Source organism: Triturus cristatus, chromosome 10 (assembly GCF_964204655.1).
Source record: "Triturus cristatus chromosome 10, aTriCri1.1, whole genome shotgun sequence".
Lineage (NCBI taxonomy): Eukaryota > Metazoa > Chordata > Amphibia > Caudata > Salamandridae > Triturus > Triturus cristatus.
In genome coordinates this window covers 112,196,932-112,221,320 of record NC_140593.1, presented here as the reverse complement: position 1 = coordinate 112,221,320, position 24,389 = coordinate 112,196,932, and the positions used below count along the sequence as shown (strand labels likewise).

At 47.0% G+C, this 24,389-nt stretch overlaps 1 protein-coding gene across 3 annotated transcripts in view; it reads right to left on the bottom strand.

Annotated features, from left to right (window-relative positions):
- Nucleotides 1-24,389, bottom strand: part of RBMS3 (RNA binding motif single stranded interacting protein 3) — a 1,484,785-nt gene that overhangs the window by 34,697 nt on the left and 1,425,699 nt on the right. For all 3 annotated transcript variants that reach the window (XM_085630564.1, XM_085630565.1, XM_085630566.1), the window contains exon 11: nucleotides 17,694-17,804. In XM_085630564.1, the coding sequence (XP_085486690.1) occupies nucleotides 17,694-17,804 (111 nt within the window). The remainder of the gene's footprint in view (nucleotides 1-17,693; nucleotides 17,805-24,389) is intronic.

Genomic DNA, 24,389 nt, shown 5'->3' with positions numbered 1-24,389 from the left:
TTTGGTGCATGATCAAAAACCCTGATTAGAGGTGCAGTGTCTTATAGAAAACCAGCCTAAAAGACCATGCTGGAGGCATGTCTCCCTTGGTTGTACAATGCATAATAATAATGTGAGCAAGTAGGATCATTTCCCCAGGCAGTATGTAATATGTTTGAGAGACACCCTCAAGGGATGCTAAGACCTCAAAAAGCACGTGCACATTATGTCGCGGGATCTTCTATATTATGCACATGTGGGTGGTTATTTATTTTATTATGTCAGAAAACCTTCACGAGTCCCATAGTCTATTCCCACCCTTTACCCTCAAACCCAACCTCTGTTTTATTTTCAGCAGCCCTCCCCACTACACCATGTATATGCTTTCTGCTTTTATATAACAATGAAGTGTTGATACTGTGAGGAAAATCATATAAAACTATTCTTATGTAAACTGGTATTGTGAAATCTTGAACATCTCAAACTGCTCATATGTCCAGAGCTTTCAGTAGGAAAAAACTGTTTTTCTGTATACTGCTCCAGGCTAGTTAAGAAGCTGTTCTTATGTGAAAATGAAACTGTTCTTTTTTAAACTGCTGTTTGTAGATTGACACTGTTATGTAAAGGGGCAAATTATACTGTGGGCCTTCTTCAGGCTGTACACAACTGCAAGAACTAAAACTAAATAATGTATCTCTTTGTCATCATCTTTGAAAATTATTGTAACAAGCTGTGTAATGCCCCCCTCTTAAGTGTCTTACTCATTTATATTCATATAATATGTAACACTGGAGCACTCAGAACCTTTGCTGCCTGTAAACAAATTATTTTAAAGAGTCCAAATGCTTGTCGGTTTTGTTCCTTTTATTTTCGTCACTTTAGTCGGTGCCAGCACTTTCGAAAACACATAAGGCAGCTGATACGTATTTCATCTATCACCTAAGACGCATCTAACACAGATAAGATTGTTATGGAGAAGAAAATACAAAATAATTGCACATTGAGGCTGCCTTTCTTCTAAGTGCAATTGTACTCTGGGTACAATATCGCATTCGCGAAATGCAAAGTGTCACATGGAATTCCCAATAGGAGGCATCAAAAGCTGTGAATGGCAAAACTTTCCAGGCAAACTACTGGAAACATTTGCGAAGAGGGTAAAATTGTAAATCCGAACTGTAGGAAATGTGTGATTCCCCCCAACTGTTGCTATTCTCCTGGTTTTATAACTTTAATCGTGGTGAAATTAGCATATCTGTGATTGACATATTTAACTAGGCTATCAGTCCCTAGTATGTGGTGTCGAAAATGCAGAGAGGGCCTGAAAATAAATGCCACCTGTGGACTGGTGCGCCTATTGTGCCATCCACAGGGTTCGCCTGTTAAACATAGCTTTATGCCTGTCATGTGTAGCTTAATTTCGGCAGCCTAAAACTGTTCTGTCAAACCAGTCTAAATAACCCTTTATTTATAGACAGAAAACCGTGCTTTTTAATATTAGTAAGTCATCCAGAAGTACAACTTGTCATTCACAAGGTAGGTTACCAGATATTTAAAAGGGGAACATATACATTTTAAAGTAGGCATGTTCCTCCAGTGACTAGACCCCAAAAGCTTTTTTCACTAGCAGGGCTGTCGATGGACCCTGAGAAACGACAAAGTACAGATTCTGAACTTTCATATCCAACCTTTGACAGGAAACACCTAAAATAGTCATTCAGAGGCAGTAGTTCCTATTTACTACAAGTCTAATTCATTGTATAAAACCTATAAATAAATAAATAAATTGGTGAGCTTAGATTTTTAATAAATATTTAGGGAAAGTAACTTTTAGAAAGTTTTCTTTTTTTCTGCCAGAAGCTCGTGGAGACTAATTCGCATTAGCCTGCCAGCAGCTCCCTAGCCAATGTCTGACCTTAATGAGGCCTGAAAACTGCCCCCTGAGCAAAGCAATTGCTTAGACCTGATGACAGGATGGAAAGGGTGTGGCACATGTGATCCTTATCACCTGAGGAATGATTCTGAGCCCAATGGGAGGGAAACTAGCCAAGAACAAGTTTTGAGTGGCCCAAGGGAGGGGGCTGCTCATTTCCCTAAATACATCCCTGACTGGCACACAAGTTCCCTCCAAGTATAGAAGGCCAGTGCCATGTTGGGTTTACCCAAGAATGGTGGAATGTGGCATAGTTTGCAGCACTGCAAACAGGATGTGCTGCAAGTGTGCAAAGGATTGCCCCGAGGAACTTTATCTCCATTGATTAGGGAGTGCCGGGTGTCAAACCCACCCACTGGCTAGTCCAAATGTGGCACGCCAGAGTACCCTCCTCAGAATACTTTCTGGCCCCGAAGAAGGTCAGAAGAATACTGGACCTACTGTGTGTGACTTGAGAGAAGCCCTGAAGGATTGTACCTTCTCCGTTTTCTACCCAGGACAGTAAAGTGGACTTCAAGTGTAAGCTAGCTGACCTCCTGTGTGGCTACAGGGACACAGCATGCTGCAAGAGCTCATTTTCCCGAAGTGACCCGTTGACAAGTACCAACGGAACCTGGAGTGGAGGACTTCACAGGTGGCCTCTGCTGGAGTATGTCCTGGCCTCTAAGTGCTGTACCTTAGTTGCTGGGAAGCTTAGAAGTCACACAGATTAGCTGTAGCCAAACCTCTATAGCGGTCGGCCTGAAATTAAGCGGTTGGCCTGATTTTGTGAATGGTAGCAACAAGTCACTATATAGAGTCGGAGGCTTTCCAACAACCTCTTTCACATTTCGATCGGCAGAACACCCTTTTTACATTTTTTTTTTCCTCGGGGTGACTTTTAAAAAAATGTTCTTGCAATAATTTATTTTGCAGCACAAGTCCATATTGCAATTGGGCTGTATTGTTCAAAAGAGGAGTGTAGGAAACAAGCAAGCCCTCAATTCCACACATGCCGCTTGACAGCTTGTTCTTTCTGAGGGGCCATCATAACTCATACTGGCAGTGAAACCCCCATCCACAAATGACCACTGCAGAGTAGTACAGGATTAGCTGAGCAGTGCTCTACTGAGCGGTCTTACACTCGCTCCTCTAAAAGTACTGCAGCAGTCAACATTGCCTCTGGCACGTGCCGCCACGTGTACATCACCTAAACATTTGAGACTCTTGCTTTGCTCTCACCTGAAGCCAAATCTGTTCTCAAGAGAAGCTGCTCACTGACAGTGTCATCCATCAAGCCTACCCAGGATACCTGGTAGAAAAAAGTTTCCGCACAGTAAGAGAATCCGGTGCCTGGAAAAACTGACATTCAAGTAATAATAAGATCTTCTGGGACCCCTCTTTGGATCTGCCTCAAAATTCTGGAACTCCCATCCTGCCCAGTGGCACCTGACCTCACACCCTGCTCACTTTAGGACCAAAAGCAGATCAGCTAGGAAGACTTAGACTCCCCACTTCACTCCCGCCATCTGCATTGACCGATAAATAATATTGTATAACTCGTAACCCTCATATGCAGCACAGGAATTCTACTAAAAAGCATAATGTCAAATGCATGCGGTATAGGAGTGGCCCACTGTGAAGGGACCTCAGGTGATCAGACTGTCATCTTACCATTTGCTTTGGGCAAGCCGATGGGCTGCCAGCCCACCAGGACTCTGTTTATTTCTCTGAGCCAAGGCATGCTAGAATGGGGCTAGCAAGCCTGACATTGCAATGGAGACGGACCCCAGCACTTTAAATCAGCTTTGGTACAAATCCACAAGAAACAGGACATATACATTTACAGGAGAGCTCAATGAAAGGCTTACAAGTCCAAGACAAGTCTGGCCGCAGGAGGTCTTTGCGAAGATCAAACAATGTACTACTGATTCCACCTAAATTTAAGCACCTGTTCGTTCTCTTGGAATGTGCCTAGAATTTGGAATGCTCTGCCACAGGCTCTACGTAACACGCAATCATTCCTACACTTCAGAAAAAATCTCAAGCTCCTTCTTTGCAACAAATACCTGCACACTACCTCTAAAACCATCAATGCCCCTGGTTCCACTTCCCCCTCAACCTTCAAAGAGCCTCAACATCTCTACCTCTAGTAATTACTGATCATTTACTCCTCCTCCCTCGCAGCAACCTCCCATCGCTACCTTTGTCCACCTACTACATCATCTATTGTATATTTTGAACCCCATATTTTTACCCTGTACTTCAGAATTTAATGTGTGACTCTCTAGTCACACTCCGACATCTGCAGAGATCCCATTTGTCACCTGAGGTTTCATAATGGATTCATTTAACTTGCATTTATTTTTCATTTAAGGTGTGAATGCGTGTCATTTTATATGCAGTTGCCTGAAGGTAAATTAAAACTAAATGCAGAATATTTTGTTCTTTTTAGCCACGTGTTTGACCCCAGACTTCACACTCACTGACCCTGCCCCATGTAACTCAGGATTACAGTTCACGCTCACTGACCCTGCCACATGTAACTCAGTATTACAGTTCACGCTCACTGACCCTGCTTCATGGAACTCAGGATTACAGTTCACGCTCACTGACCCTGCTTCCTGAAACTCAGGATTACAGTTCACGCTCACTGACCCTGCTTCATGGAACTCAGTATTACGGTTCACGCTCACTGACCCTGCTTCATGGAACTCAGTATTACAGTTCACGCTCACTGACCCTGCCACATGGAACTCAGTATTACAGTTCATGCTCACTGACCCTGCTTCATGGAACTCAGTATTACAGTTCACGCTCACTGACCCTGCCCCATGGAACTCAGTATTACAGTTCACTCTCACTGACCCTGCCCATTGGAACTCAGTATTACAGTTCACGCTCAATGACCCTGCTTCATGGAACTCAGGATTACAGTTCACACTCACTGACCCTGCTTCATGGAACTCAGGATTGCATTTCATGCTCACTGTCCCTGCTTCATGGAACTCAGGATTACAGTTCAGACTCACTGACCCTGCTTCATGGAACTCAGTATTACAGTTCACGCTCACTGACCCTGCCCCATGGAACTCAGTATTACAGTTCACGCTCACTGACCCTGCTCCATGGAACTCAGTATTACAGTTCACGCTCACTGACCCTGCTTTATGGAACTCAGTATTACAGTTCACGCTCAATGACCCTGCTTCATGGAACTCAGTATTACAGTTCACGCTCACTGACCCTGCTCCATGGAACTCAGTGTTACAGTTCACGCTCACTGACCCTGCTTCATGGAACTCAGGTTTACAGTTCACGCTCACTGAACCTGCTTCATGGAACTGAGTATTACAGTTCACACTCACTGACCCTGCTTCATGGAAATCAGCATTACAGTTCACACTCACTGACCCTGCTTCATGGAACTCAGTATTACAGTTCACGCTCACTGACCCTGCTTCGTGGAACTCAGTATTACAGTTCACGCTCACTGACCCTGCTTCATGTAACTCAGTATTGCAGTTCCCACAGTTATGCTCTCCAATTGCTGCATGTAAATGAGGACTGCCTGGAAATGTGTTAGTCACACTATTAGGCGATCCTCATTTACAAGTAACTGCAGACGCATTTCGCCCCCATGGAAATACATGCATGGACCCCCGAGGGCTTGCGCCCCACAGTTTGAAGAACTCTGGTCTATGTGTTTCCTTATGATGCTGTAGCAAAGGGCAACAGTTTGTGGCATTGCAGCCATTGTCCCTAGGGACACGGCGAATGCCAATGCTGAAATATAGGCCTGCTGTCCCATGAAAGCCTTCCTCCTGGCATGAACTACTTTTAGCGCAGTCATAATTCCATTTTTGCCTTATTGATATTCATGAGGTGAGCAAATTGCGACCTTTTGCGAAAGCATCTTTTGCAGTGCGAGGGCTTTGCTCATCTGAGACACCAGGTCACAGTACAGGAAGTGCGCTGCGACCTGGCTCTTGTGCATTAAGTGTCAACTGTGGTTGCCCTGCTAGGCATTCACCTGGAGTTTCACTTTTAACAGGTGCATTTCAGGTATCTTGCAAGCTGAAGAGAATGATCAGCACTTTAATAGTACATATTGCAAAGTTAATTAATGCATTTGCATCAGAAATCTAAGCATCCTGCAGGCCAAGAGGTTCAAAACTCAGAAGCATGTCTCAGCCTTTTATCCTTCTGATACTGGTAATATTGGCACCCTATCGATATTGACATATTTTATTAGCTGTGCTTGAAAGCCACAGGACTGTGTCATAAAAGAAGTAATTTATGTATATATGGAGTGACAACATTTAGATTTCCAAGCCTGGCACTAATTTTGCTTGTGCGGATAAAGGAAATTATATTTTCATGTTATGTTGACAGTCAGCAGTCAGTCTAAAATGAAAGTTAGATTGAGCTTTTAAATAAAAAATAATACAGCCTAATCCTGTTTCCACATTATATCGTGTGGCACAGAGATGGACTGGCCTGTTGGGCAATCGTGCCGAGCTTGATGGGCTGGCTGACAGGTCGCATACATGCCAACAGACCCAATTCACGCGGGAGATTTCAGATTTTTTAAACCAAAATATTTTACCTGTCTCCCACCCGAAATTGCCTCTGATCCAATGCATTTCAATGGAGTTTTCACTGTTAATTTCCCTAAAATTAAAACAAACAGCTTGCAGGAGGCTCAAATCCATGCAGTCTTCCATACCTTGCAAAACACTTATACTGCCTGTCTTAAGAAGTTCAAAACTGCCATTTTGCAAAGATAGGCCACATTTCTAGTTATCTAATTCACTAATGGGGGGCCACTTTTATTTTGTTTTCCTGGCCTATTTTGTATTCTAGTCTGACCCTGTCTCTGGGTTGAGGAGACTAGATCCAGGGAGGCAGTCCACTGGAAATAGCAGGAAAAGGCTACTGTGAGTGAAGTACCTCAAATATTCCTGTTGGTGGCGCACGGAACTATAAAACCATCAGTGCAGCCCACCTTTCATTTCTGCCGGCGGAAAGGTGAGTGGGCACAAATGTGGCATTTATGCAACGTTGCAGATTTTTTTGCAGCATTTCATTACTTCAGTGAAGGTAAGGACTTATGCATTAACGTTTTTCAAAAACGCAATTTGTGGCTACAATTGATGCACAAGGGTAGGGCACTGTCAGCCACTAGCTTCCGGGTTATCTTCTAAAATGAAGTGCACAAGTTTGCACTATGCTGAATAACAATGAAAACAATACAATTCCCAATAAATCGAGGAGGACAAGTAGACACTGTTATATAAATTCTCATCGGAAAATGCTAATTTTATCTGCAGAAATTCCAGGGAGACCAGGCACACTGTTCTTGCCCATTCCTTTGATTACTAACATGTGGATAAAGATTGCAGATGAGAGCAAGATGAACAGGTGATAACATACATGTCAACATTTTAGGAGAGAAAGGTGTGAGATTTTTTTTTAAAAAAGCAGGAGAAATTATTTCTCCCATTGACTTCTACTGAGGTCTGATTCGGGTCTATTGTCATGTATTGGACTTGCAAGTGCACTGCTGCAGGATCAGATATTATAAATGCACCTATATAAGTCTTTTTGTTTCTTACCTGTCAGGAGCATGGAGAAAGCGCTATGGCAAGCACTGACAGCATGCCAAAAATGATGTGCACTGGCCTGCAGGGGCAGGTTACAGGCAGTGATTACAGACTCCGAGTCACAAAAGACCAGTCCCTCCCTGTCCCCGAGTGGTTGGGTTTTGTATGCAGGAATCGGGAGATGGGAGACTGGCCTTGAAATCGGTAGTCTCCGGCCTGAACCGGGAGGGTTGGCATGCATGCTTGATAAGTGTCTAGGTCTTCGAATATGTGGACTGATGGCTGAGGTGCAGAGTTTGTAAGCAAGAAATCTTCAGTTCAATCCACAATAAACACTATTGCCTCATAGCGCAACAATGAGTAGCTCCAAGAAGCCATTCAGTTTCAGGACACATTCTGTACAGTGGCATAACGCAAACTTATGCCTCTCCCAACTTCCCCCCTCCCCTCCCCCCCCGCAGAATGTAAACAACGCCCCCTTGGTCTCCCACATCTCATGGATATTCTTTGGCTTTGGGTTAAATGGGGCTCTCTGATGAGCTGAGCCTCCCTCTCCAAAGGGTAGGTGCCCCCCCCCCATGCACTGCAAGGGCCTCTGTTACACCACTGATTCTGTATAACAAAATCTAGCCATTCTGGGGACACCATAAAATAAGCCCCACATTCCCCCGCCCGTGTTGTATTTTTAATCGACACACCCTAAGATAAATGTAACACACGGGGATACAAAAGCAGCCCCCCTAATCCTATGGACAGTAAACAAAAATTTGGAGCACTATATTCTGCAAAAAGAGCCACACACAGCAAACTAGTCACAATCTGTACACTACATTGTTGCCTTAAAACATTTTTATCGAATATTTCACCCTACAATTAGCTTATGTTGGGGGGCGTGGCTAAAGAGCCGATGAGGACGGACGCGTGAGCTCAGAGCTCTGCGCCGACCCTACCGCTTATCCTGTGCTGAGAGCCGGGGACTGCCGCCTGAGGACCTTGGACCACACTCACTGGCCCTGGGAGTCGTAGGCGGCGGTCCTGAGGGAGTTTGAGCCCCCGTAGCGGGCTGGAGACCATGTGAAGCAGAGGGCTCGGCGTCCGTGCTGGCAAGATGGCGCCGGCTGCGGCCAATCAAAGCTTGTAGGATGGCCAGAGGACAGAGCGAAGCGGAGTCTTGCTGACTGACTGGGGGCTCCGAAGAATGTAACCGATCGCATCCGATATCATTTCCAGCGGGACCCCCAAGATGCTGATTGAGTGGTGGCAGTAGAGCCACGAAGGCTGCACGGGCTTTCCTGGACGCAGGGATGCCCGGTAGTGCGGCCGATTACGGAAAGCTGGTGAACGGGTGAAGGGGCGGCCCGCGGGGCCCAACTTCTAGCCCTTCCCTGTGTCGCCGGGTGCGGACTTGGCCGCCATCTTCGCTGAGTCGGAGGACGGCGGACCTTGCGGCTGGTGGGCAGACCGGATTCATGGCTTGAAGGCTGCAGGGGCCCTGGAGAACTTTACCGGCTGCCCCAGCCAGACTCATTAGGGATATCAAAGGAGCCGCTGGAAAGGGAGCAGCGGAGACGTGACTGCTGCATGGGCTGTCCTGCCCGCAGGGATGCCATAAACTGTGGCGCCTCATGGAATAGAGGAGAGCGGGTGGAGGAGCGACCTGCGACAGCCCTAGTGACCGGGGAACTTGGGGGGGGGGGGGCTGCAGAGCCTCTCCTGCTCGGAACTCGCCTTGCAGTCTCTGCCTGCAGTATTGTGTGAGGACCGGGCCGCCATTTTGGATGTGCTGGGGGATGGAGGACTCTGTGGCTGGAAGATAGTAACAGCGTGCACCCATTGGTGACAGAGCTGGCACTCTAGGATCCTCATAGACAGAGGGGCGCTTGTAGTGGACATGGAGGGATAAAGTGAGGATTGCTGTACATCCCTTACTACCGCAGGATATCTGGGCTACTTTTAGGTCACAAGGTGAGTGGCGGTGCTGGACAGGACTTTAGTTGCGAACGCTGCGGCCACACAGAAGACCATCCTCTCCTGAATAATTAGAGGCAAGGAGTGACCCCCTGGAAGAGAGATGGATACCTGACTGTGCTACATTGCTAGCTTGCGCATTAGGGATCCCTGTGAACAGCTTGGGTTGCCGTAACTACAAGGGGCCAGGGACCATCCAGAAGAGGCAGAGGGGTTGTGTGGACGACGCGTCCCCGGCGGACGACCAACTAATAGCGCCAAACGGGGCAGGGCTCACAAGTTGCGGGCGCACTCTGAAGATCAAGCCTCACTCTCCCAGAGCGTAGGGATCACGGGGGGGTTGAGCTGGTGGCCCGGTGCACTGACGACCATAGTGTAACCATGTGGTTTAGCAAGGGGGAGTACCCCCGGACCCGGAAGATTTGGCGGCGGACCATGGAAAGCAGGATGTTGCGGAATCACAACCCGAAGCTTTGATGCAACAGCAAGTGGACCAAATATTGAAGGCCATCACCGACACTAGGGATGCTCTGCAACAGGACATTGCGCATGTGGCACTTGGCCTGGGCCTACTCCGAACGGAACATGCTAAACTGACTGATAGGGAGGAAGCAGAAGGAGGCGAGCTGGAGGTTCTGGAGCCGACGCAGAAGACTCTGGTGGCCCAGATGGGGGACGTCACACACCGACTGCAGGCCTTGGAACGTAAAGCTGAGGATGCCGAGGGCCGCAACCGCAGGAACAATATAATGGTAGTGGGGCTACCGGAAGGAGTGGAAGGGACCAACATGGTGGATTATTTGGAAGTCTGGTTGAAAACTGAGGTTGCACCGGAGGGCCTGTCTCCTTTTTATACCCTGGAGAGAGCACATAGGGTACCGTCGCGCCCGGCAGGCCCCCTCAGCCAGTGGTGGTGCGTCTGCTCCATTATAAAGACAGAGATCTGCTGCTACACGAAGCTCTTTCATCCGGCCCCTATAAGGTGGAAAATAGTAATGTATCACTGTTCCGGGACTATACACTTGAAGTGCAGCGCCGTTGAGCTTCATTCCTGGCGGTCAAGAAAGGTTTACAATACTCATTGATGTTCCCCTGAGAATAATTGTGGACGATAAGACACACTTTAGCAATAGTCCTGAAGAGGCGTGGGCCTGGCTGGAGTCTTATCGAACGGGAACAGGAGAGGCAGGTTCAGTATGAGGCTGGCTGCGGAAGGACCGCGTCCTTGTAGATTGCAGCGTGTCAGACGGCATCGCCATGGCTTAAGGGGACCCGCGGTAACCCAAACGGAGATGGAGAGATTGTCGGCGTTGCAGGCCGTGTCGGAAATATCTCAGGAAAAGCTTTCTCAATCGGTGATGGACACTGATTCGGAGAAGGGCTCGGCAGACTCTGATTCAGATGGGACTGAGACGGGAAGTGTTTCCCTGCCGCATGTCACACCTGGGACAGCAGACGAGATTGCTGATGCTTAATGTTGTAAGATGTTGATTCGGATGCTACTAAGTGGGTCTTTGTTTTGTTTGCTCTTCTCTCCACGGTAGACTCGACTTGTAATTGTATTATGGGGGTGTTAGTAGCTGGTGGGTTCCTGTGCTATCGGAGATCTGCACTGTACAGGCTCTCTCAGAACTGAGAGCCAAAGGAGACACTGGGGTCTAGCTGTTCATGGGGATAAGGCGCTAGATAGTAGCGGCGCTGTAGTTCTGGTCCTCTTGGCTCTAGGCCACCTCCCTTGTCTTTTAGGTTTGTTGTTCCTCAGTAGTCACTAGAGGACACAGTTTGTATGTCAGTTTGGATGGGAACTAGAGTTTTAGTGCCTGTTCGGGGTGGGGAAGTTGGCAGGTTCTTGGGGGTTATGCTGGTGTAGTTGGGACCTCCGGTGTGTACAGATGGAGAGGGCAGTCGAGAGTGGGATTCCAAATGCAACATGGGGGCATTACCTGAAATAAAGTGCATGACATGGAATGTTAGGGGGTTGCATACAATGCTGAGACGCCATAAAGTGCATGCTTTTTAGTGAGGAGAGGGATCCAGATAGCTTTCCTCCAAGAAACACATATTAGCCGTGTGGAAGGGTTGGCACTGCAGCGCAGGTGGAGGGGACACATTTTCTGTACAACATACTCTGCATTTGCACGGGGCGCACTGATATGAGTTAGAGCAGGGATCCCCTTTCAGCCTACAAAGCACTTGGTGGACCCAGAGGGGAGATTCATGGCAGTAGAGGGTCGCCTTAATGGTAAAGATGTGACGCTATGTAGTGTATATGCACCTAACGTGGAACAGGCGGCCTTGTTTAATCATCTCTCGGGGAAGCTGGCACCATACCTGACTGGCCCGGTAATTATGGGCGGTGATTTTATTTCCATAACAGACACGGTCCACTGCCTGAGGCGCCCGCACACAGAATTTCCAAAACTAGACAGGGATGGCAGATTAGATGGGGGCTGATAGATACATGGCGCGCGCACCATCCAGGGGAACAAGATTATTCCTTTTTCTCGGCGCTGCATAACTTACATGTGCGCCTGGATGCAATATTGTGCACCCCAGACGTACATGCGATGGTGAGGCATAGTGAATATCTTGCAAGAACGCTCTCAGATCAGAATGCGCTATTATTGAGACTCCAGTGGGTGCAGGAGCGGCCTGTGGTTCCGACCTGGAGATTGCGCCCGGAGGCCCTAGAAGACCAGGTCTTCCGCGAAGAGATCGGGACGGGTATCACTCAATATTTTACAGAAAATGAGGGAACGGCGTCGTTGACGGCAGTAGAATGGGACGCTTTTATAATAGTAGTGAGGGGACTGTGTATAACTAAGATGGTAGGGGTACGGAAGTTGTTGTTACAAGATGTAAATGTAGCAGAACAGCGCCTGCGAGCAGCAGAAAGGGCCCGCCCTGAGTGCTCTGAGAAGCAGAGAGAGGTCTCTGATGCCAGGGAGGCGGTGGCAGTACAGGTAGAGAGGCTGCGATGTTTTGATCACAGGAAATATTTGGCACGAGCGCACGCGGAGCAAGACAAAGCAAGCACACTGCTGGCATGATTGGTCAACCTGGCTCCTAGAGGTTCGCCCATACTAGAAATGGATTCCCCATCGGGGACTCCGGTGTATACGCAACAAGGGATCAATGGGCTGTTTTTGGAATGCTACGCAGAGCTATATAAGGGCAAACTATGGGTTATTTGGATTTCTTGACGGTAATATGACTACCGCAGCTGGAAAAGACGCAGGCTGACCTGTTAGGACAGGAGATTACATTGGGTGAAATTCAGAGCGCGATTAAAAACATGGCACGTAACAAAACTCTGGGAACGGACGGGTTGCCAATAGAGTTTTATTCGACTTATGTTGACCTACTGGCCCCTAAATTATTAGCAGTCTTCACTGAGGCGAAAAAGGCTGGAGTACTTCCAATGTCTATCCGTGAGGCGGTTATTATTCCGTTGTTGAAACCCGGAAAGAGCCCCTCAGATAAAACAGTTTATCGCCCCTTATCTATGCTCACAACGGATTATAAAATTCTGAGTAGAATTCTTGCCACTCGCCTGCTTCCCCATATGGTGCACCTGGTCCACCGAGATCAGGTGGGATTTATTCCAACTCGGAATACTGCCACCAGTGTGCGGCGCCTGCTCTGTATATTGGGGGAGGACTCGTGTTCTACTGCCTCGGCTGCCATCCTATCAGTAGACATTGAGAAGGCGTTTGATAGCCTGGAATGGCCATACTTGTTCCAAGTTATACGCACGTTCTGCCTCGGGGATGCCTTCGTTGAGTGGACAGAAATTCTATACAAATCGGCAACGGCTCGGGTTAAGACAGGGACCTGGATTTTAGCCTCTTATATGGTCGGGCGCGGGACGCAGCAGGGGTGTCCGCTCTTCCCATTGTTATTTGCGCTGGCCATAGAACCATTGGCAGCGCAAACCAGATAGGGTAGGCGATATACCGGGCTTGACTTCCTCGGGGTTGCCCAGTATATCTCACTGTACGCCAATGATTTACTTATGTTTTTAGCTAACACATCGGAGGCATTGGATGGTGCGACGACTCTCCTTGGTGGGGTTTCTGGACTTGGAGTGAACTGGGCCAAGACCTGCCTGTTCCCGGCAGCCCTGTCGGACACTGGCCCTTCTCATACCAATGGTATACGGTGGGAATCACGATGCTTGACTTATCTGGGCACCAACATCTAACATGCACCCGCAGACTTATTGGATGGCAATATCGGTAGAGCTGTATGAGGGCTTCGAGGTAGCCTGGCATTTTGGGGCACCTTGCCACTTTCGGTGGCTGGACGAGTGGCACTATTGAAGATGGTAGCGCTTCCCCGCTTGTTGTATTATTTTAGGACACTACCAATTTGGATCCCAGGATCGATCTTCCTGCAGCTCCGTTCGATGGTGGGGGGTTTCTGTGGGCGACTGGTAGAAGGCGTGTCGCACTAGACACGGTGATGCACCCGAGGGGCGATGGGGGTCTAGCAGTGCCAGACTTCGAAATATATTACTTAGCAGCCCAACTGCAGTGGCTTACTCAGGCAGAGGCACTGGAGTTTCGGGGGCTGGACGGCCCTGAGGGGCGCTGGATCCCACAACACATATTGTCTGCCATTGTCCTTCAACAACAGCTGCGCCTCGGGCGCTACCTGGTGAGGTGCGGACAGTGAGACTGTGCTGGAACTGGAGCCAGCGTAGAGCTGGTTGTACCAGCCCCTACGCCCCAGAGATACCCATGGCTGTGTATGTCACTCTTCCGCACGGGGGGATTAGACTGTGTTGACTGAATGGGAGACACTGGGGATACAAATAGTGGGGGACTTATATGACGACGGAGCCCTGTTAACCTCTCAGGCTTTGCAGGATAGATATGGACTTCCCCGGGGGGACTTTTTGCTCCATTCTGCACTAGTTTCGGCGATATAGTGGCATTGGAGGGAGGGACTATCGGAACCAAGGACGGCTATGGCGTGGCAGTATGTAGTATTGGCAGCAGGGACTTTTAAAGCAATTACATGCTTATATAGGCGCATGAATGGAACCACTGAGGGTCCTAAAACGAAAGTGGGAGGGAGATCTGGGAAAGGCGATTCCGGAACAAACATGGCCTCAGCTGGTTAGAAGGGCATGGAAAAGCACCAGAAATGCCAGATTCCAACTGGTTCACTTCTTTATACTGCATAGGGCACACCTCACTCCTGCCCGGATTAATAAGTATTTTAAGATAGACACAGCAAAGTGCCCGTGTTGTAACCTTGAGGGGGCAGAGTTCAACCACATGCTGTGGGAGTGCCCGCAGTTAGGAACATACTGGTAAGAAGTGGTCAAACTGCTATGTGAGGTCACGGAACGCCAAGTAGAACCTGACATGGGTACCTGTTTACTTCATTGGTTTCCCCATATGGCCAAGTTTGGGGATTTGGGATTGTTGTTGGCCAAAAGGGAAATTACAGCGCATTGGAAAGCTGTACAAGGTCCCAGTGTCAAGAGGTGGAAGGCAGACTTCACTAAATGGGCAATGAGCGAAAGCACAGTCCGGCTTCAAGCTGCTAAGCGCACTAACAATGAGAAAGCACTGGAGACTGCAAGAGACTGGGAGGCCCTAGTTGTATTGCTGCAAGCGCCTGTGGAAGGTTCTGATGTAAGCTCGACCTTGAATGTATAAGCGGGGGAGGTCTAAGCCTCAAGGACAATAGGAGACTCACTGCAATTGTTATTAAATGTTTGTTGAAGAAGCCCGCTTTGGGGATGGCCTGTACCGTACTGGCATTTTCATGTCAATCAATGATGAGTAAATTGTTGCACTGGATCTTAGAGAATAACCTGTAGTTGGACACACCGGGGGACAAGGAGGGAGGGGAGGGGTGTGTAGAATGGGATGGCTGATTTTTTTTTTTGTTGTTATATCACTTGGTTCAAGGTCACAATCACACTCTGGTTATTGGGCAATGCTGTACCCCTATTGAACTGTACGTCCTAGCCACATCGATGCTCAGGACGGCTCCCAGCCGTCATGAGTCACGGTAGTCGTGTGCTCATGACGGTCGGGAGCCATCTGACCGTTGCCGCCCCGCCCACGCGCGGCTAATTCCCCACCTGTGCGGGCGAATTAATTGGTGGGTGGAGTTCGGACAGCTCCCGGCCGTTATGAGCACACGCCCACCGTGATTTATGACGGCCGGGAGCCGTCCTGGGTACCTGAGTGCCACGCCCAGCCCCGCCCTCCCCCCCACATCGTGGCAGAATTTGCCGCGGGTGGAAGGGGTTAATAACGGAATATGACTAATGAGTAATATTTGAGTGAAGATTTGAACAGGATCTACTGCTTTATGATGGTGATGTATAATGGATCTACAAATTACTTAGGGATGTTGACATGCAGACCACTGAACATGTGTTCTTCTGTATTGCCTGAGTGTTGGTGTGGAAAAAACTCAATAAAAAACAGTTTTAAAAAAAATACAATTAGCTTATGTTGAATAGCAGATAACCACAAATGAACTGGTTCTTGGCACTGTTTATAGTTCATGTGCAAGACAACTGCAGCAGATCACACAACTTGGTCAAACCGGGCCTTGAACCAAGGTTCCCTGCACATAAAATCTGCACCTTATCACTTTAACCATGTATTCCAAGACGCAAGCACGTACCGAGAATAGCAGAGCATGTGTCCTAACGCCTGTAACTTTTATCCACTTTTTGTGTGGCAGAAAGAATGGTGCAAAAGAATTCACTACTTTCTTACCTTCTGTTAAAGTAGTTTATGAGACAATAAAACATTAATACACAGAAAACAGTTTGCGTTTATTGAAAAAGGCCAATTATCAGCTCTTGCTTCTAAAGAATGCAAGGTCGTTTCTTCCAGAAAGCGAATTGAGAACTGCTGTTCAAGCACTCACAATCTTGCATCTCACTGGTGGTAATGCCCAGCTCCATGGCCTCCCAAATTCCATAATGCCACCCCTACACTCCTTAATGGCACCCGTTAAGGCCATCCTACACAACGCAGCAGATCTCATCCAGGGTCTAAAGAAATAGGATCACATCACCTCCATCCACATGGAACTGCATTAGGTGCCCTTACCAGCCCGCAACATCATCCAAGCCAGCTGCATCGATTACAGAGCCATCATGACCAGCACCTTCGCCTATCTAGTGCTTCACAGCCACCCACAGCCAAGAACCCACCAGACTGCAGACTCAAACAGAAAGAACAGGGCAGCAGGCCTTTCCCATCTATGTACCCTGGATATGAAACAACATCCCTGGTATCCATCAGGACAGCTCCAACGCTTCTCCAATGCAAGAAAGATTTGATGTACATTTCTGCTGGGAGAACCCAGCTACCTCTGATTTCACTTGGCTATTCGCATATCTTTGACCCTGTACAGCGCTCCACTGCCCTTTGACTAGGTTTACACTATATAACTACTGCATGCATATATTATTACCAGGGCTCCCAGTTTTAGGGCACTTATTTGCTGGGCATTTCCATCTGTATTTATCCATATTTATGTTTGCTAATTTTATCTGTATTCATTTTAGGTTTTTTAAATAAATGAAGCCAAAACTAGTATAATTTTACATCTATTTTACCGATAAATGCACACTCCTATTTGAATGTCTAATAGGTTTCAGTGATATGAAGACCCACAATGAGAAATCATACACCTATATGAAAATATTAAAATGTTAGTAACAACCCCATGCATACCCGCTGAAGTTTAAACCTCAGTAACACATTTCTTTATTTATTTATTAACGGCCTGTATCTGTCAAGCCGCAACTCTATTGGCCTGACCGTCATGAATGACTATTTTGAATCACTCAAAAAAGAACGTAATTTCTGTTTTATCCACATTAAAACATTATTGCAGAGAAAGAAAATAAATGGTTTTCTGTCTGCATTTATCTGTAAAAATCAGTTAAAACGGAAAACAGGGAGCCTTAATTATTACTTAGTGACAGAGACACGATTGTGCATAGTGTACCCGAGACCATATACACAGTAGTATAGACTCTATTGTTAGTATAGAGGACCAGAGATTCTATCGGGACCACAGGCTCTTAGACACTCATTTGTGCAAGGGAGTAAAGTGACCCTGGAGTACCAGTGACCCAATAGTATCAACAGAACACAGGGTGACCATCGTGGGTACCACAGCAGGTTATGGCACACAAACCTCTTCAATCAGTAGAATTAAAGCCCAGTCCTGGGACTCACCGTTCCTGTTGTCCCCAAGGACATGTGATTCATCTGTTGGGTGAGAGGACCCATCATACTGGCCGGCTGCATGGACATAGTGTGGTCCATTGTCGGTGTTATCACAGCCCCCTGTAACAAAAAGAACATGATGACACTGGACATCCATGTACTCAAGAGACAATCCTTAGCGCAGTGATACAGGGTCAAAGCACAGGGCACACAGAGAAGGCGCAGCGTCACTCAAGGACTGATGGACAAGGGTTTGGAGAAAAATAAGCATGTTATGTAAAGTCTACGGTAGTCTTGAGCCTGTCGGTAACTCACGACTTTCCGTTTTAATGCTACTCTGGCATAACATAAACTTTGCATAAATCTGGTTTATGTGTAAAACACTGACGTACGCCTCCTTTCCGGATCATATGTAGGGGTACTATTAATAACATATAGTCTGCATATGTAGTGTCAGGAAATACTGTGATGTTTTCCACTTCTGCATGGAGCACAACATCCATCTCCTCTTTGGGCGACCAGCTAAATGCTGAGCCAGTCTAAAAGGGTACCCAACTCAGGGGCATATTTACAAGGAAATGGCGGAGCATGGAGCTCTGGCAAATCGTGCAGCGACGCTCACCGCCATTTCCAAAATGCAGGTACGCGCCATATTTACAACAATACGGTGCATCCCTGTGTTTTCCCTAGCACTGGCGCCAAAAATAGCTACCTAGCGTCAACAGAGACACCATACTGCAAGGGTGCCCGCTTTGCAGAGTGATGATTGTTTATGTGCAGGAAGGTGACCCTTCTTCCACATAAACAATCACTAATGGCAATTTGTTACTTCTATGTGTGCTGCAGAATGCAAGTAGCAACTTGCCATTATGTATTGATTGTATATGTCCAGGAAGGGACACCTTCCTGCACACAAACAACCATTCATGGTGTTTTGCTCTTTCTATGTAAAAAGCAAAAAGTAGGAGAAATACAAGTATTTCTCCTCGTTGCACCATTCTAACGCCTGCTATTGAATGGCGTTTTGGTGCTGACTCAGATTTACAGATCCTTGTAAGTCTGGAGCAGCATCAAAAAGCAATGGGTGTTGCGATGGAACGCCCACAGCAACACCCATTGCACGCCCCTTACACACAGATACCTGTGTGAAAGGGTATCATATTTGCAAAGAAGTGTAAAGCCAAAAAGTGGCTTAACGCCACTTTGTAAATATGGTGCAGGGCATGGCGCCACAAGAACGTCAGTAAAAGTGATGTTCCGCTGGCGCAATACTCTTGTAAATATGCCCCTTAGTCTCTTCCCTCCCACCAGTCCCAACCCTCCTTTCTTGAACGAACACTCCCTTCCTCTGCGAACCCCCATCCCAACCCTCCTTTCTTGTACCGACCCTCCTGTAAGCCTCGCCCCTGCACCCACGTTCTCTCACTGTTAGGCCTCACCCTACTGCGGCATCCCTGCTGCCCACTTCCCCTCTCCAGTTTATTCTGGACAGCTCACAGTAAAACTCTGGTGCTTCATACCACACTTCTGCTGTTTCTAAGCACTGTAAACGGGATTCTCCTATTACCAATTAATGGTACTGAATCCATCTGAACTCCGGAAGGATGAAGGGCTTAGTTGGCCTTGTGGGATTTTACTTTTTACCTTCAGATCGCACAGCGATTCTTAAATTCAATTTGCCATCCTCCCAGCAGTGGACTGCACTCTATGCCTTCCCACAATGATCCTGCACCCTGCTGTCCAGATGTTTTCATTGGTGCTTTCCCAGCTACCCAGGGTCAGCCCCTTGCTTGTTTTAAGTGCATTTACTGCTTGTGTCTCTTACACATCTGCTGCTCGGTTCTAACCCTTTCTATTACAAATTACGAGTTCTCCCCAACCAACCTCGTAAGACAGTTTTTAATTTTATAAATATTAACAACTACAATGTATACTTCAGAGCCACGAGGCATTGACTTCAATCCACTACAGTCCATTTATTGCTCTTAAGTAAATGAGTTTGTTTTCTGTTCCTCTGCTCCCATAGCTGACAAACCCCCAGAGTGCACTGCAGCGTACTTAAATAATGTATGAAGTGCTGAGCACACGAACAGACATACTAATCCTTTATGGGTTCTGGAGTAGCGTGCTACTCACAAAAAAAGCGCTTTGACGCCTCATCAGGGGTAGTAAGCGCTATATAAATGCAATTATAATACAACACAATACAATACATGAAGGGGCCTCCATCTTGCGTGTGTCTATTCATTCTAGGATGCAGCTGTCTGAGGCACCAGGCTTGTCGAGTGTCCCGAGTCCACACGCCCATCGTTTTGGTGCTTATAGTCGTGTCAAGCTTCCCCATGCCATGGAAGACCATCCCATCCTGTCCAGGGATTTTCGTTGCATGCTGGTACATGTAGTCATGTTGAGTCCCTACCATTCCAATAATGAGCACTTATTTTTCTCCAGGTGTTTTCTTTGAATTCTGGTACTTGTAGTCACATCAGTTTTCCTAAAGTCATGTCCAAGTATTGTATAGATTCTCAATTTTTCCCCAGTCTGGAACATGCAGCTCTGACAGTCTAATGGTAATACAGGACTACATGTACCGGAACTCAAAGAGAAAACCTGGACTGGATGACATACTCAGAGATGGGCGGGTAACGTGAAATCTGTCCCACGTATTTCACTGTCTCTCCATGTTTTTACCTCTATGGCTAGTTTATACTCTGGATCTAAGATGGGTGAAGGTGGTGGGATCTGTGCGTGTAGGGGGCTGTGAATAAAAACCCTTCGGATAAAAAAAAATAAAAAAAATCAGAGTAGATTTCAATACTGATTAGCACCATTGTGCAGTAGTCTGGGCAGAGAAACTGAAGATGTTATGTTAATGTAGCTGTACTCCTACCACCTAAAGGAACAAGTCCAGAATTATATTGGTGCACACAGGGAGAGCGGCGAAGTTAGTTCATCATTACACAAACCCTTGCCAGCCCCCCTGCTGGACCACTTGGTCCAAAGCCAGGGCCAGCTCCATATTAAAGTGATGCTAGTCATAGATTCCACCTGCAGTCCAGAGCCACGGGTCAGCTGCTAGGAGAGGGGGAGTACAAAAGTGGCAAAATACCATTTTGTCGCAAACTCTAAAAATCCTTAATCTGGAGCTACCCAGATGTACAAAATGCCACTGGCTAAGCTGAACCAGGACGGTGCAAAAAAAGCCATGTCTGACTCAGCAAGCGCCTCATTTACAAAGACCTTTGAGGTTTGGCAGGTGGCAGGGCAAGCGGTGATTCAGAAGCGACAACATCTGAAGGTGCTGAGCACTTGCCACTGAGTCCACGAGTAGGTGGTTTGCAGTTGCAATGAGGAAGCTGAACATTTCCCAGTTGCTTGGGAAAGGGATTTGAGGGTAAGCTCCTCGACAAACTCATGCCCTTTGAGGGGCACAGAGTGTTTATGTCTCCTGAAGATGTTATATCCTGCCACTCGTCTAGCACTGAGACGCAGCACAGTCCAGTGACTCTGCTGCCCTCGAACTAGTCTCCTATGAATGAATATGGTATTTCTATATCCAGAATCTGGCCAATAGGCAGCAGAGCCCTGTACATGGTCAAAGGCAAGCATACAGTCAATGAGTCAGAGGAGAGGGAGCTAAGCTCTGGATGGTTGCACCACTGCGCCCTCAAATACCTCAGTTTATAAGAATTCCAGTAGGCGCCTGTGGCTAGCACAAAAATGCCATTTAACATTTAAAGGCCAATTTGACTCTAAATCAGAACACATTTTTGCACTAACAAGCAGGAGAGTCATGTGTTGCGTCTAAGACTAATGAGAGCGGTTTATGCTGGCCCAACAAAAGGAACTTCAAGTTCCCAAGTTCAGGCGGCCAGATGACGGTCTGCCTTATGCGGCTACGACTGCTGTTGACACGACCAGCACTTCTGCGGCAAGAGTTGTGAACAGAGGTATGAGTGGTTCCGTTCAGTCTCCGTGCAAACATGCCCATCACAGGTGTCCGTGCAAGTCTCGTCTATGCCACTTCGATGGTGTTAATCATGTGGGCTCCACTCCACTGGCCAGTAAGTCACAGCTTTCAGGGTCAACCTCTTGTCCCTGGTTCAAAGCATAGTCGTGGCTTGGGGGGTACAGACTGTTCACGGCTCTAGACCACCTGCTCTAGATTACACTGCCTGATTTCTCAAGATCACCTCCACGCAAGACCCTCATTAATGTATCAGCCGAATAACATGACTTAAATAAGTATCACCCAAAATATCAGTTCGAAGGCAACATCGTGAGACCACCAACCAGGAGCCCCGGAAAAGTAAACTTCATCATCAAATCACAGAGGTAGCAAAGCAATGACCTCACTCCATTCAGTCACTGTCTGATGACATCAGTCAGGTGGATGACTTTGACCAAGTTTATGTCTGTATCATGGTCTAGACAGACAGTCTGATTACGATCTTGGCGTACAGGGTTACTCCGTCACAAACGTGACATATTACAAGTCCATTATATCCTATGGAACTTGTCATACGGCAGACGGATGGCCATCACATTTGTGATGGTGTATCCCATCCACCGAGATCGTAATCAGACCCATAGTCCTTCTTGAACACCATCCTAACCCCATTCACAGGGGCGTAGCTTGATCAGTAAGATTGGGGGTGGGGGGAGCTTCAGACTTTCCAACAGTCATTCGGGCATTTAATGGTAAATTATATTATACAACAAGCAGGGTGCATGAGAGGGGCTAAACGGGAGAAGAATGTGGATTAGTAGGAGTACTAAGTGAGAGAAAACACAATATTTTGCAAAATAACCAACTTTTCTGAATACTTTCAAAACAGAGAGAGAGAGGCAGTATGTGTGCGTTTTTGTCTGTGTGTATGTGAAAATTACTGATGAATTCCAACAAACCTCTCACCATACCCAATTGAAAGCACCTGTACCCACCTATTTACCAGAAAATATATTTATTAGGGGGTGCAACACGCCAAGCACCCCTAATGAAGCTGCACCCCTGCCCATTAATTCACCTTATTTTCAGTCACACCTGAAACTCCCTCCCAAGCAGCATATCTATGAATAATCTTCAACTCTGAATGAATTGCTGTGTCTCATATTAGAAAAAGTGCTGGTAGATTGACTCACTCACATGACTTAAAAATCAATAACTGTTGCTAACACTCAAGCACTTTGTGCAAGCCTTTGAACTCTCCCACCAAGACCACCATAAAGTCCAGATTACTCCTGATTCACTGAGCAACGAGTGAGTCCTGGTCTCGGTTACTTCTACCAGGGTTACTCCAAATTCAATGAGCAATGGTCGTATCCTGGACTCAGCTTCCTCTACTAGGATTACTCCTGATTCAATTAGCAACAGGTGAGTCCTGGACTCAGCCCCCTCTACCTCGATTACCCCTGATTCACTGGGCAACCGGCAAGTCCTGAACTCAATCACCTCTACCAGGTTTACTCGTGATTCAATGGGCAATGGGGGAATCCAATTCCTGATTGAATGGGTGAGACCTAGACTCAGCTACCTCAACCAAGATTACTCCTGATTCACTGAGCAAGTGAATTCTGGTTTCAGTTACCTCTACCTTGATTAATCCTGATTCAATGGGCAAGTCCTGTACTCAGCTATCTCTACCAGGATTACTCTTGATTCAGTTGGGGAACGGGGGAGTCCTGGACTCATTTACCTCTACCAGGATAACTCCAGATTCAATAAGCAAGGGGCAAGTCCTGGACTGAGCTACCTTTACCAGGAATACTCCTGATTTAATGGACAACAAGTGAGACCAGGACTCATTTACCTCTACCAGGATTACTCCAGATTCAATAAGCAAGGGGCACATTATCGACTCAGCTACCTCTACCAGGATTACTCCTGATTCAATGGGTAGTGGCTGAGACCTGGTCTCAGTTACTTCTTCTAGGATTACTTCGGTTTCAAAGAGCAATGGGTAAATCCAACTCTTGATTCAATGGGCAATGGGTGAGACTTGGACTGAGCTACCTCAACCAGGATTACTCCTGATTCAATGGGCAACGGGTGAGTCCAGCTCTTGATTTAATCGACAACAGGTACGTCCTGGACTCGGCTACCTCTACTAGGATTTCTCCTGCTTCAATAGAACAGGTGGGTCCTGGTCGCAGCTACCTCTAACAGGATTACTTCTGATTCAGTGAGCAATGGTTGAGTCCTGTAAAAAGTTACCTGTGCAAGGAATACTCCAGAATCAATTAACAATTGTCGAGTCCTAGACTCAGCTACCTCTACAAGGAAAACTCCTGATTCAATGGGCAACAGGTGTGTCCTGGACTCATCTACCTCTACCAAGTTTACTTCTGATTCAATGAGCAATGGTTGAGTCCTGGACAAAGTTATCTCTAACAGGATTACTCCAGAATCAATTAGCAATTGTTGAGTCCAAGACTCAGCTACCTCTTCAAGGAATACTCCTGATTCAATGGGCAACTGGTGAGTCCTGGACTGAGCTACCTCTACCAGGATTACTCTTGCTTCAATAAAACAGGTGGGTCCTGGACTCGGTTATCTCTACCAGGATTACTCTTGCTTCTATGGCAACAGGTGAGTCCTGGACTCAGCCACCTCTACCAAGTTTACTTCTGATTCAATGAGCAATGGTTGAGTCCTGGACAAAGTTACCTCTACCAGGATTACTCCAGAATCAATTAGCAATTGTT